The sequence below is a fragment of the Muscardinus avellanarius genome, assembly GCF_963383645.1.
Source record: "Muscardinus avellanarius genome assembly, chromosome: 13".
Taxonomy (NCBI): domain Eukaryota; kingdom Metazoa; phylum Chordata; class Mammalia; order Rodentia; family Gliridae; genus Muscardinus; species Muscardinus avellanarius.
In genome coordinates this window covers 12,249,525-12,264,510 of record NC_137799.1, presented here as the reverse complement: position 1 = coordinate 12,264,510, position 14,986 = coordinate 12,249,525, and the positions used below count along the sequence as shown (strand labels likewise).

Here is a 14,986-nt window from a genome sequence, read left to right as displayed (position 1 = left end):
CCTCTGGGGACAGCCTCAGCTACTTAGTGAGGCCCTCTGGAACTCAGTGAGACCCGGTTTCAAAAAAACAAAGAATAAAAAATAGGGCAGGGGCTGTAGCTCGGAGTTCAAATGCCCCTGGGTTCCATCCCCAGACCCGCAAAAAAAAAAAAAAAAAAAAATAGAGTTTGGGGATGTAGCTCGGAGGTAGAATGCCCCCAGATTCCATCCCCAGTACCACAAAAAAACAAACAAGCAAACAAACAAAGAGCAATAATGATTCAAAGGGCTGAGACAGAAGGATCACAGGTTCAAAGCCAGCCTCAGCTACTTATGAGGCCCTCTGCAACTTAGTGAGACCCTGTTTCAAAGTAAGAAATTTTAAAAAAGGGCTGGGAGTGTAGTCTGGAGGTAGAATGCCCCTGGCTTTAATCCCCAGTGCCAGAAAGAAAGAAAGAAAGAAAGAAAGAAAGAAAGAAAGAAAGAAAGAAAGATAGATTTGTTTAGAGAAAAGCAAATGCATTGCAGTCCAGGTTGGCAGTGAGCAAAGGAATGTCAAAGTCAGCCTCTCTTGGGCCGTGGTGTAGAGAGGGGTGCATTTGGAGGGCCAAGGAGGAAGGTCCTGGTGAGAAGACAGGAAAGCGGGGCGGCGCACAGACGACCCTTTCTGGAATCCAGAAGGTCTGGCCTTTCATCCCTAGGCCCAGGGCCAAGCCCAAACCCAAGCCTGGGGCCCGGGTTTTGTCATGGGCGCCTCCGGCTGCCCTGCAGAGACTGCTCCACTGGAGCAGAGAGCAGAGGAGATGGGAGGCAGGCCCCTCTGACACCTACTTAACCAGGGCAGATGGAGAGGAGAGCTTGTGGGATGCCTTTACCGCCCCCTCAGGAGGCGCCCAGCAGGAGCCCGCAGAGCGCGCAGCCCAGAAATCGGATTTCCACACACCCTCCCTGCCCAGAACTGCGCTTACCCTCTGGCAGAAGGAAACAGAGCATTAAGCAAGTGTGGCTCTGGTGTGCGAAGGGGATTTCAGAGCCCTCAAAAACCCTTCTCACAGGAGTCTGCACTTTTTTAAAACGTCTACAGAGGTAGCCAAGGGGGAAGCAGTTATTCATTCCCTGACCCAAAGGGAGCAAGGGTGTTGCTTCAGGGAGGACACAACCCGGGTCTGCGAGACGCCCCAAGCTCCAGGCACATACTTTATTAATAATCTTACATACACAAAATGTCCACAGAAAAGCCGAACAGGCTAGCTTCTGACAGCTCCAGATAACAGCAGCAGGGGCTGAGTGTCCAGCCTCCACAGGCTACGCAGGAGCAGTGGGCCCTTCCCGCCCGCGGGATGCCATACAAATAAGTAAATACAGTTATCTGTACAGTTCCCAGTGCAAGGGCAGCACTGCAGAGTCCTTCTCCTCAAGTGCAGTGACTTTTGAGAAACAGATAAGAGAATTAAGAAAAAGACAAACATCTGGAAAACTTAATTACAGAAGAACAATGCAAAAACTGACATTGTTTCACAGAAACGGCCAATAGGCAAAGCCTTTCTCCCTTACCTTAAGATACAGAAGCAGCTCTTGGCTCCTGAAGATAAGCGGCAGAACCCAAACCTCTGTTTGCTGTCAATGTCAGTGAGCACGAACGTGAAGTTCTGGCCGACTTGGCCGACTGTGAGGCTGCGGCAGAGACGGACAACGGGAGGGATGAGTGCACAGCACGTTTCTTGATAAAGTATCTAATCACAACAAGTCACTGAACTCATACCATTTCCTCTCAGTGGAACTCTTCACAAATGAGCTTAAATTTTATGCACTTTGAGGGAACAGACTACAAGTTAGTTAAAATAAAAAATAAAAAAAAAAAAGACAGCTAGCAGCCGGTTCTAGTGACCACCAAAAGTCGAAATTGTCAGCACTTTCATACCTTTCCTTTATTGCTTTATTGTGTTCAGGCCCTGGGTAGCTCAGCTAAATTGCCCACTGGTCCTGAAAGGTCCATTCTATCCGCCTCATTTTATAGATGAAGAGTCAGGAGAGGCCTAGTCTAAGGTCCCAGAAGGCAAGAGGCAAAGCTGGATTCTCAGTCTCGTTGGACGCCATGGCCACCCCGGCAGCCTGCCTTAATGCTCACCTGGTAACTGCTCTAGTCAGAAACTCATAGCAACACCAGAGGCAGCTTCCAGGTGTCTACTACATGCCAGCCACAAACGGACAGCCAATATGTACCTTCTCACTCACCACAACCCTGGAATTTCAGTGACGTTCCCATTTTACAGAAAAGGACACTAAAGTCAGAACAGGTAGGGAACAGAGTCAAGCTGAGAGAGCTACTGAGAGGAGGAGCTGGCGTTCATCCTGGAAGGAAAGGAGGCATGAGTAGGTATTGCTTTCCTAAATTCTTGCCTCTTTCATAGCATCTGAATTTATGAAGAACATATTTCATATTTTAGAGGACAGAAATACAAAATGTTAAGCACTTAATGGTGCTTTCTAAGAAATGAAAACATTTTGAGTAAAGATATTAAAGAAAAAAGCTAAAAATTCCTACATCAAAACAAAAATAAACAAGCCACACAGAGAAGTGTTAAAATATAGCAAGTATTTATTAAACATTTAAGGCATATTACTAATCTAATTAGTCTCGAAACTATCAAAGTTACAAAGTGCTTGAAAATTCACTACTTAAATCAGTTTACCAGTTACTTTGTATTTGACTACTGTTTTAAAACTTTAACAATCCAATTCTAATATATAAATCTACAGTCACATAATATTTTAGAATTTTATATTGAATTATTCAAGGGGGCTCATCAGCCTAACATATCACCTTGTATTTTGCAAAATATATTCAAATTGGTAAAAATATTCAAAGTAATGCTATCACCTATAATTTACTTTATAAATTATGAGTGGAAATAAAAACTCATAGCTTCCCCACACCTTTTCCAAAGGCAGGATTGAACCCAGGGGCATTCTACCTCCAAGCTACACCCACAGCCTGATTTTTTTATTCTTTATTTTGAAACAGGGTCTCACTAAGTTGTGGAGGGCCTCATTAAGTACCTGAGGCTGGCCACGAACCTGTGATCCTCCTGTGTCAGCCTCACAAGTACTGGGATTACAATACAAGCGTGTGACACTATACCGGACCCAAAGGCAGAATTTTTATTGATTCTTTATTTTTATTGAGTCTTTGGATAAGATGTGAATTAGCTCTTCAAATATTGGGTAGAATTTCTTTCTAACACTTCCTTATACAAGCCACGTAAGAAAATTAGAATTAAGGAAATTTTATAGGTATCCCAGCTCAAATGTCAAAGACCCTGCCTAGTTATGTTTAAGAAAACATCTCCATCCCTTGGAGAATGGTTAAAGAATACAGGAAAATAATTCAAGAAGAAAAAAAAGCATCCCCTCTCCTTACTTAACTGGGAAGGGAAACAAAACAAGGTGGCAATTTGAGCAGCCGGTGGTAAAGCAGGTGCAGGTGCTGCCAGCCACCTCCACAGCCGGGAGCAGAGCACATTCCTGTAAAAGTTACAGAGCTGTCAAGGGGACACCAAAGCTGCCTTCTTATGGCTGTTATGTTTTATCTGTAAAGCTTGGATACTGTGTTACTATGGTGATTTAATACTATGTTTTAAAGGGGGATTATATGATTAATTTTAACAAGGTTGAGAACTGAAAATGTGTGAGAAGCAGGATTCTAGCTCACATAATTAAAGTGATTGGGGAGGAAAATGGGCCTCAGTGGAGGAGGGGAAACTATTTTATTAAAATATCTAGAGCAACAGGTCTGGATGAGTCCACATTACAAATAAGGTTGTGCTTTTGCAAAATACTACTCTGTGATCATACCAAATGTGACTGTTCATTATTTTAACCCAGGGCTTGATTTCACCTATAGAATGCTTAAAATGAAAAGAGCATCCTAGGAAAGATGGGTATTAGTAGGACTGGATGAAAAGAAAAGCCCAGGGTGTCTAAGAAGAGGACACAGTAAAGCACAATTTGATTTGTGACTCGGGTGTCGTTAATTTCCTACTATCTTTCACTACCATTAAAAATGCAGAAAAATGTGTTTAGCTCCAGTGTAGGCTCAAAGAGTGATTCATTATTCATTTACTTGGTTCAAAACCCAACTTAATCATCGCAAACTTGTTAGTGAGCTACTTAATTTAGTAAGTTCTTCACTTGCTTTACCGGGGATAACGATGAGAAACCACCGTCCAACCCAAGATATGTTTTGGGAATCAGTGGACTAACATTTAGTATAAAGGCCAAGTCCTCGGTAGGAACAATTGATAAAAAGGACGCAAGCTGTCACCAACTGAAAGAGAACTAAATTCACATCGAAATCATGTATATGCACGTTTGTATCACTCTGAATCTCACTCTAATTATATTTTAACAACAAAATTATTTTAGATAAGAAAAACATGTTTTTGCATAGAATCTTCCAGACTGGCTCGGTTCTCTAATACCTGTGAATGGAAGCAGTAATTCTGCCTTTTCTCGCTCCTGTCCATTTTTCAGTAAGAGCGGTCCTCTGGGAGCCAAGTGATACATGTCTGCATTAAAGTGAAAGACTCTTCTTGGGGTGTTACAGTTTAGAAGGAGACAAATTATTGTCAATTGATTCACCTTCTTAATTCCTAGTAGGGTGAAACATCAAAACATCAAAAGACAAAACAAAACTCTAAAATATTTTTCCTTGGACAATTTCCAATAAGCTAAAAATCTCTCAGGGGCCCTCTGAGATTAATGTGAAGGGTTTCGAATCTCCAAAGAATTTATGGTTCAATTCTCTCCACTTGCTGAGGTAGTCTACGGGAGTGTTCACTATTTTCCATTAAAATAACTAGGGAAAGGGTCTGCTTCCTTAAAGGCTGCATTTTCTGCGTTGCCCTTCAGTATGGGCATCTCTACCTACAAGCAGCAGATGGTTCGCAATGATTAATGGGAGGGGGAACCTTAGAAGGAAGTCTTGCCTCTGAGTGAGGAACCAAGTATGTGAAGAACGCAGATAGTGCCTTAGCAAATGGACTATGCTCCTCTCAGCCACAGAAATCAAGTCTGAGCATCCCTAGAAATCAACCTCGGTGACCAAGGCGAGCAGCACCCCTGCGTGTGCTTCCCATGCCCGGGTGAATATGGAAAGCAGAGAAGCAACAATTATTCAAACCAAGACTTTAACCTTTATGCTGCCTTTTAAGTGCCTTCAGCCAATCAAAGCTCCTCCAGCAGCACTCTGCTCAGTCTGGAAGTTGCCCAGCGTATGGACGGCATGAAGTACGTGGACAGACATTTGGTTCCAGCCTTCCAGTGAGAAATGAGATTTTATGTGTCAGCCTCACTTAAAGCTTAATGAGCCATTTTGTCAACTGAGCTACAACTACATTAGGTACTTTAACAAGTTCTGGACATCAGAAACACCCAACACTATAAACAGGGGTGCTGCCCTTACAGAGCTTACTGCTTAGTTGGAGAGGAATAATAAGTATACCAAAACCACACAGTTTGAGAGAGTATTATGAAAGCAAAGATGTATCAAACAGAGAGGTAACCGGCAGAGGAGGGGAGGCCTGAGGTAATGTGGTCGACGGAGGCAGCTTCTCGGGACTGGCCTAGTGGATGGAGCAGACATCAAGGAGCAAGGGTTGGTGCTTCGGGCACAGAGAGAAGCTGTGTGAAGACTCTAGCTTCTGGGGGAGCCAGACCTATTTGAGGACCTAAGATGATATCCATATAGTTAAAGCACAGGAGATAAATAGCAGCGGCGTGTGAGGTTGCCACATACAACAAGCACCTGATCACACAGAGTGCCTCAGAGGGAAAGAATTAGAGCTTTTTTTTTTTTTTTCTTTTTTCTTTTTTGGAAAGGGTAATGAAAAGCCATTGAATGATTCTAATCAAGAGAAAAACAGTCTGGTTTATGGCATTAAAATTTTGATTTGTTTTGTGGAGAATGATTTGGAATACGGCAGAGATAATAATCAGGAGGCTATTGCAGTAGACCAGGTAAGATTAACTCATGCAGGGAGAGTAGAAGGGAGAGAAGTGGTTAGTTCAAATTATAGCCAGCAGGAGAAAATGGCAGAATATTACCATTTGGTGATAGGAACGATTAACCATCTTCGGAGGGGAAATTCAAGAACTCCATTTGAGATATGTTCAGTCTGAGAAGTCTACAAAACATCTAAATAGAAAAGTCAAGTACAGAGTTGAACATATGAGTTAGGAAATCAGAGAAAACGTTTGGAGTGGAGCTATAAATTTGGAAGTCATCTACCCACAGATGGTATTTAACACCATGATAAAGATGAGATCACTTTATGGAGAGAGCTCAGAGAAACAGAAGAGCATCCAGGACTCATTCACAGAAATACCAACTGAGAGGATGTGGGGAGAAGAGACCATCAGAGAAGACAGAACAAAAAGGAGAACCACCAGGCAGAACAAACAAGAGAGAGGTCAACCATATCCACACATACCCATGTATTGAGATGAGAAAGGACATCCACTGCATTGAATAATGTGGAGGCTGACCTTGACAGAAACAGCCCTAGTTGAATAATAAAAGAAAAGCAAACTGAAACACAACAACAAAACTACTGAAAAGGACTGAGGTATAAATTGAAATAGGTAGATAACTCTTCCAAAAAGTAGAGAATTAGACAGTAATTGAATAAGAATGGAGAGTCAAAAGTTGGTGGTTTTTGTTTTGTTTTGTTTTGTTTTTGGTGGTACTGGGGTTCCTGGAAGCCCTTCTACCTCCAGGCTACACTCCCAGACACCTATGTTTTATATTTTTATTTGGAAACAGGGTCTCTTAAGCCAGCGTGGCTGGCTTCAAACCTGTGTGATCATCCTGTCTCCGCCTCCCAAGCACGGGGATTACAAGCGTGTGCCACCACACCCAGCAAGGTTGGTATTATTTTTAGGATGGATACCAGAACTTGTTTTTAGGTTCTCGGGGATGATTCAACAGAGGCAGAGACAAATGATGCAGAACAGGGAAGGTGAAACATTAAGGTCTGGACTTTGAGTTACAATCCCAGACATGTGAGCACAGACAAATAATCGATCATACCTCTCTGATCTCATCTGTAAAATCAAAATAACAATCACTTTGCAGAGTGACTCTGAGGACTAGAAATAATGCAGACAACGCCGGGCGTGGTGGCACATGCTTGTAATCCCAGAGCTTGGGAGGCTAAGACAGGAGGATCACACAGGATCGAAGCCAGCCTCAGCTACTCAGTGATGCTCTCAGCAACTTAGTGAGAGCTTCCTGTTTCGAAATAAAGTATAAAATAGGTCTGGGAGTATAGCTCAGACATAGAAAAGCCCCTGAGTTCCATCCCAAGTACCACAATGAATGAATGAATGAATGAATGAATGAATGAATGAATGAATAAAAAATATGACTGGGAGTGTAGCTCAGAGGTAGAAAAGCCCATAGATTCCAGCCCCAGTGCCACCAAAAATAAAATAATTAATAATAATGATGCAGACAAAGTAGCATGTAATAGATATATAACAAAAACAATCATTACTATTTTGCAGTTATAATAGTAAGAGGGGGCATTGAAAAATGTCACCCCCCTCTTTGTTGTAGCTTATTATCAATGATCTGCTGAGCTGTCTGCCAAGCTATCCTCTCCTTCAGAGCTTGTGGGGTTTTAAGCGGGAATGATTTTAGCAAACCACTCTATCTACCAACCTGCAGTTTCATGAGCCCCAAAGCCTCCTTCCATAAATACACCTTTCATCTGCCTAAGCCTCAAGTTTCTCACTTTTCATGCTGAAAGCCCCAAGTGGTAAGAATGACACACATCAAAAGGTCTGGGGACCAGTAGGCCACATGCTGCCAGACACAAGAAACACCGATGTGCTTGAGAAACACACCAGAGGATTCTAAGGAAGACCAGATATATGCCTACTCCCTCATCTACATTAGGCTGACAATGAAAATATGAGTAACTAGACTGAAACAGTATCAGAACGAGAGTAGAGAACTCATCTGATTCTCTTATTTTATCTGTGAAGAAATGAGAAGCCATTTGCTTCACAGCACAGCAAACTAGCAGTGGTGCCCAAACTAAACTCCAGCTCTCCTGACTGTCATCCCCAGTGTTCTGACCACTAAGGACCGATTGCTTTGCTGTAACTTAAGCTGCCAAATAATCACAGCGCACAGCTGAATCCATTTTTTAAACTAAGTTAAGGGACTACAATGGACAGAACAAACTCCAGTTTGAAAAGTAAAGCAGGGTGAACACCTGGACATTGATTGGAACAAGAGGAAAGGGCCTAAAGACAAACACCAATGCACTAACCAGGTTGTGTCTATCTGGGGTCAGTTGTCTTAGTCTTCTACTTTTCCACAATAAACATATATTGCATTTGAAGTAAATAAAAATGTGTGTTTGATTACTTTATGCTATGATGGATCTATTGGAGGTACTACAATATAGCTGAAAAAGTATGGTGGAGCTGGAGGTCAGACAAATGGGGCTTCCATAAGCAACATACTAGGAGTTGGACCTTGGGCATGTTACTGAACCAAGTCTCTGCTTCTTAGATGTGGCACATTGATGATGGTAACACTGCACATGTGCAACCTTTTAATGCAAGAAAAGAACGTAACACAATGTCTAGCACATAATAGATACATAATGAAATAGTAAGCAGCATTTTAACCACATTTGCATCTCTGGTTACATCCTCTGCCCCTGAAAAGATGATGTCATTGTATCTCATGCCCTGTCACTTGTGGATTACCAGTATAATTTACAGGACAATTGAGTGGTAGCTAACTTTCTGTGTACTGAAAGAGAATAAGCACAAACATGGAAAGGAGTAGCTTGTCCATCACCCAGTGCATCTCAAGTGCTTTGACCAACTGAACCTGGTTGTCAGTTATCAAGTGCAAGCAAGTAGCAGTCACAATGTGGAATGAGACAAGTCTTTAAATAAATAAAAGACTATTCCCATCCGTGATAGCGAAACGTTTTAAAGAGTGACACAGAGCACTCAGCACTAACACTTCATTACTCCTCCCCATCAGGAGCTTCAAGGACTAGGAAGAGTAGAAATAACTTTGGACTGGGAATAGAAGTGCCCGTTCCTTTCCTGCCTCTGTAATTACATAGTTGTAATGATTAGCAAGTCAACTTCCCTCTGTGGATCTTGGTTTCCCTTTGGTAAAATGGGGTGTTTGAACCAGATGAATCTCAGCTTTAAAATCCCGCAGTCCTGCGCCCACACATTTTCAAGGCCTCCTGTGGCCAGAGCCCAAGCTCTCGTGGTACACGTCACCCTCTCCCCAGCAGGCTCCATCTGCTCTGGCTGAACATCTCCAGGCTCACTCAGGGTTTCTCCTCTGCTTCGCTCTGCGGTGCATATGGGGTGTTAGGCTCCCCCCTCTTTCCACTTACCCACTTCTTGCCGGCCTGGCAGACTCAACATAAGTCTCACCCACCATAACAAGTTTTCTCTGACCATTTCGGTCTTCTGTAACCTCCCCATCCTTTTGAATGTTGTTTAAAATGCCTTTGTAACACTTCTTGGACTAGACTGGGAAACACATGAAGGGCAGGGCTCCAAGTCTGAGGCCATTTCCATATCTCCTGCACAGCCCAACATAATGCTACACATTCTGAACTTTCCTTGGCTCTTCTTTAGGGGTGGGGGACGACACTACACCTATCTCCTTGAGCTGCTGGGAAGATAGAATGAGTAACAAGTCAGTATCCAGCATGTTGACTAGAATCAATAAGAAACTGAAATGGCAATTTCCTTTCTCTCTCCCTCTGTGTTTGGTAACTGCTCTTCCTCACCAAGTGAACAACTGAAAAATATTTTTGTCTGGGAGACGGAAATCTAGGATGGGCTAGTACTCAAAGAGGACCTTGGTTAAGTCATAATTTCCCCGCAGCTTAGACTGCTTCAAATGAAGATAACGGTACTTGTTCTTATTTCTTACGATAGGATGATAAAATGAGATAATACACGAGAAAGCACTTTCTTTAGAAGAGCTACTAGCATTATTATTTTTCATATGTTCTCATTTCAGAAAGAAAAATCCTAAAACAACACAAGAGACAGCAAGATGTCGATGTTAACGGTGACTTGATGATGTCTGTGAAAATCCCACTCTTGATAGAGACTAGACATGTCAGAAAGTTGTATTACTGCTCCTTAGGGTAGAAAAGCACAGATACTAAGAAGATTAGGATGCTTTCTCTTTTGAACACAATCACCTGGGGCACTGTTCATCTCTCATGCTGGGATATTTTCTAAGTCAAGCAATATCATAAATACACCTGGACAGCTTTGTGGGCCTCAGAATCTGGGAATATCCATTTGACAGTGCTAACTGCAACCTAATAAATTAAAACCTTTTGTAGAGGTTATAAATAAATTTCATCATACTATCTCTTCTGGCATTAAAGTATGCCACGGTTAGAGGGGAAACAAGAAAGATATAATACATTCCCCAAACAAAGTAGATGTTTGGGGAGGTATCAATTTGGGTTATCAATATTCATAGGATATGTGATACAAAACAATGTAAAGAAGAACTATTGTATATGCCAAGTGTAAAATATGTCCATTAAAGAAGGTCTCTGTCTTCAAACAATTCTGCTTGAAAAAAAAATATGAGGAACATGATTAAGGGAAGGGTAATTTGGAGAAATGCATTTTAGAAGAAAATTATTTTTTCCAATGACAATGAAAAGGTGTCCAACATTACTGGTGACAAAAACAAAATAAACCTTAAGAATTATCACTAAAGAGTCTACTTTCCTTCCATTTCAGAATGTAATCATCCAGAGAGGTAGGCAAGCAGAGAGCAGAGAAGTGTGAGGAGTGTGTGTTGGGGCTGGGCAGAGATTTGTTCTCACCATGCATTTTTCTAATAGTGTACAAAGTCAGTTAAGGAACACCTATCTAAAATATATGACCACTCTGACAAGAAATCATGTAAAGACATATTCTTAGTTTTCTATGTTAAACATCTAACTACATTTTTTAAGGATATGTCAGCTTTATTGCTTTGTATAAATATGACCTTGCCATAATTTGTAGTACATTTTATAAGCGACTGGAGATTTCATGCATCGCTAATTCATACATATAAATGTGAAGTTTGCATTAAACATCTCTAAACAAAACCCTACTTCCTTGCTATTTTTAGGAAAAAAAAAAACCAGGATAAAAAAATACGAGAGGATTCTCATTACAAAGACTGACCTTCTTAAAATTAAGGCTATTCTGTTTTGAGATATCAACCTGCTTCTAAAATATCACTGTTAACTAGGCTTTAAAAAGATGTGAGTCTGGAAATATTACAGTGGTTGACTGGCTTAAAATAACACGTTAGAACCAGGAAGATGAATAAGTGGCTGGCAATATTCCAGAGTTGCCTTTAGTACTTTTAAAAACTCTTTTGGCTATCAATTCTCATCTCACACCATTTTTAGGTATAAGCAGAGCATGGGTACTACAAAGTATAGAAAAGAACCACACAGTATACTACCCACTTGTGCTCTAAACCACTAAAATCTTTCAGACTCTGACTTGTTTGGGTACACTAAAATATATGATAGAACCCTTCTGAGGATGGGCACATTTTCTAGTGTTCTTGGAACATATAATGAAATCTGTTATAATGGTCAGTTTCTACAACATATCTGTCACTAAAAACAGAATTTTTAAAATACATAACGAGTCTCATAATTCAATTTTCCATTAAGAGAAAATGAAGAGACAACAATCAAGTAGATGAATGGATTGCAAAAAAAAAAACCAAATCAACTATAATGAAGAACATAGTAGAAATTGCTTGAAAATAAGATAAAGACCGTTGTGTTGTCATTCTATTAATGTAATAGTAAATTACAGCTTTATATAATAAGAGCTCTTCTAAAAGTATTGCTATTAAACAGTTACTTATATAAAAAAATCAACAACAAAAACTCTTAGAATATTTTACCTTAGAATTCTTATATTTGTACCTCTCTACAGATTATCATAAATAAATGCTAAGAAAATGTTTAGATGGCTGTGTATTTTTAGTCTAGAAACCTATGGAAAATGCTAATTTCACCAGATATTACCATTCTTAATCACCTAAACAAAATACAAACTCCTATTTAACAACATGCCTCTTAATTAGCTAAATACTTTGAAATAAGATAGGCCTATGCAGATTCAAATTGTAAGTTGAAGTCTAAGAAAAACAAAATCTATACAATATGCATAAAGTCATGGAGTCATTTAAAACTATTTGCTTAAGCCAAGTATATTCACATTTAAATAAAATACCAACCATTCTTAATCATGGTTTAAGTCTGATCATCAAAATTAAAAATTTAATGTCATACAAAATACATCTCACAAACTAACCAATACAAAGCTCTAAGCTTTAAACTTTTTGATAGTCTCAATAAAATCCCCAGGAAAGGAGAATATTGCAACTCTCCTTGGAACATAGGTGTTTTAAATCATGGTTAAACAGACAGAATGTTAAGAATGGTATGGTTTTTATTTTCTATAGTAGGTTTATTGACACTTTTTTTTCTAATAAAGTTTGAAAATCTGACACTACCTGTCCACATAGAAGGGGAAACAAAACTTGGTCAAAGTCTGTAGAACTTCCTGTGGAGAGAAAGAGAAATAATTTATACATCTAATGGGACCAATAAATCTAACATTAACCGCAGCACACAATCCAGCAACTTTACCCTAAAGAAAGAGAAGACAGATGAAGAAATATGGGCTTTATCAATTACATGGGAGGAGTACCAGGCAGTCAATCATGAGAAATAATAAACATGATCAAACTTCATTAAAAATGAAAAATTAATCAAGAATCACACATGGGCAAGCAGCAGGAGCCACGCAGGAAAGCTCCGAGGGGAGGGAGCGGCCGGGTTGCCGAGTGTTAACACCCCTCCAGGGACCATCTCCAGCCTGACCATATGGATCAGAGTGAAAAGCACCAAGCCACATGGGCTTGGCCTGGCAGGGCCGCTGTTGCTGGCACTGTTTCTGCCTGTTACCTAGGAACAGAGGGGGCCGGGATTAAACAACACTTCCCAACATCAATAGGCCAAATCACAGCAGAAAGGAAAGCCAACTTGAAGATAATTGTCCCTGAACATTGTCAACTACACATTTTTTATGCTTTAAAAATTCATTTACTTACTTTATTAAAAAGTTGCCATTTCTAGCATATATTAATTTTGGAGTAAAACTGTAACCATTATAAGTGTGCACTATTTTTAACGCAATATTATCATTTTACTTACAGCTTATAATTTAGGAGAATCCAAAGTAAACTACCAGCTTAAAAGTCTTTTTTACAATAGAAGAATACATTAAGCCCAGCACGGGATTCAGGAGAGAGGCACGAGAAGTAGAGTGACACCTCAAAGACGTATTCAGAAGAGACAATTTCTTCCATGAAAACAAGCACAAACGCAGGCACACGAGACGCAGTGCACAGTCGTGTGGGACTTTTCCTACTAGACACATTTCACACAGACAGCCTGCATAGACAGGGCTAAACACATAGAGAATCACTGCTTCCTTCACTGAATTTTCTTTAGCTTGACTTAACTGCAGGCTTGGAGAGCCCACAGTTGGTGCTCATCATAAGTTCATAGATCAATGTTGTAAATTTTTAAAAAAGTATTCCCTTCATGCATTTGATTTGCTTTTTCACTATTTAAAATCCTAACTTCTAGACAAAATGAAGAACACATTTTTCAGTCACTGAGAAGCTGGTTCAAATTAAAACCAACCTGCCCACTGCAAATCTTAATCCAAGTGATAAATTAAAGACCAGTTTACAAATGTAGCACTTTCCTAACCAATAATAATGAGTTATCAATGCTAACTGAATTGATGCTTCTCGCTTCATTTATTTTTAAAACCAGTTCTATCATTCAAGAAATAAACCACATCAATCTAATAACCCACTCAATGAAGCAGAAAGCACGCTGGCTCGCTCTGCCAGAACATGTTCCGCCTACATAATTCAATTGAGCATAGCCTATTTTTTAATATCATCTTGGACTGGTACTATGTGTATCACACGACTGTCAAGCCATGTCGCCAAAGAGTAATAAATAGGAGACTAAAACCATGAAAGAGAGTGGAGAAGAATGCCTCAGCATACTCTGAGACATTACCTATAAGTCAGTCAAGTTTAAGATGTGGAACTCAGAGGTCCAAGTACATTGTTTACAGACCAGTTGTTCAAATGAGTTATAATACCGAGCAGAAGAACAATTTCTAGTGCATAATGTTGTTATCAGGCAAACACTGGAAAAGAGAGGACATACAAATTCATTTAGTGTCTACAATCTTATTATAAAAATACTGTAATCCACATACATAAAACTTTTATGCCTTTGATACAAAAAAAGATTTCTCTTTCAAATTTCAAATGACACCACAAAGCATCTCCATAAGTGTACTAAGGATTCTTTAAAATGATACCAAGAGCTTCCTCACTACCAAGATCAGCTACAAAGACACTTATCTTTCACCCCTCAAAAGTTTCAGGTGCAGAAAGCACTTCTCTTCTCTATGCTGGAGTTGTGCTGGCAAAAGGCCTCAAAGATTTTTGAAAGAAAGGACCCCCATGGCTTTGAGAAAGCATTGTGCTCTACAGCAGAGTCAAAGGAATCTAATATGCCCATCTTATTACTCACTACAATATAGAAACTACTTACCACTTTCAAATGTCAAGAGTAATAACCAACCTTGAACTTTTCTGTCATATAATACCAGAACAAATATCAAAATATCCAGTGGAGGGTGAGTGTACTCACCTCACATGAGCTTGCCTTTTTAGCCAAGAAAACAGTGATAAATTTAATTATGAAATGGGGCAGGGAGAGGGGAAGGGAGAAGAAATATAGGCAAACTTAAACACATGTTTGTACATTACAATATGTTTCCTCATGTTTGCAATATGACAAGAGCTTGG

General features: G+C 40.1%; 1 protein-coding gene across 5 annotated transcripts in view; it reads right to left on the bottom strand.

Moving 5' to 3' along the window:
• DENND1A (DENN domain containing 1A) overlaps positions 1 to 14,986 on the bottom strand; it is a gene marked incomplete at both ends in the record, with an annotated part of 564,729 nt that overhangs the window by 368,923 nt on the left and 180,820 nt on the right. For 2 of the 5 annotated variants that reach the window (XM_080708699.1, XM_080708702.1), the window contains 2 exons: positions 1,534 to 1,653; positions 12,596 to 12,645. The exons of 1 other annotated variant lie outside the window; for it this stretch is intronic. In XM_080708699.1, the coding sequence (XP_080564825.1) occupies positions 1,534 to 1,653; positions 12,596 to 12,645 (170 nt within the window). The remainder of the gene's footprint in view (positions 1 to 1,533; positions 1,654 to 12,595; positions 12,646 to 14,986) is intronic. 2 more of the 5 variants (XM_080708698.1, XM_080708700.1) reach the window with 1 other exon arrangement.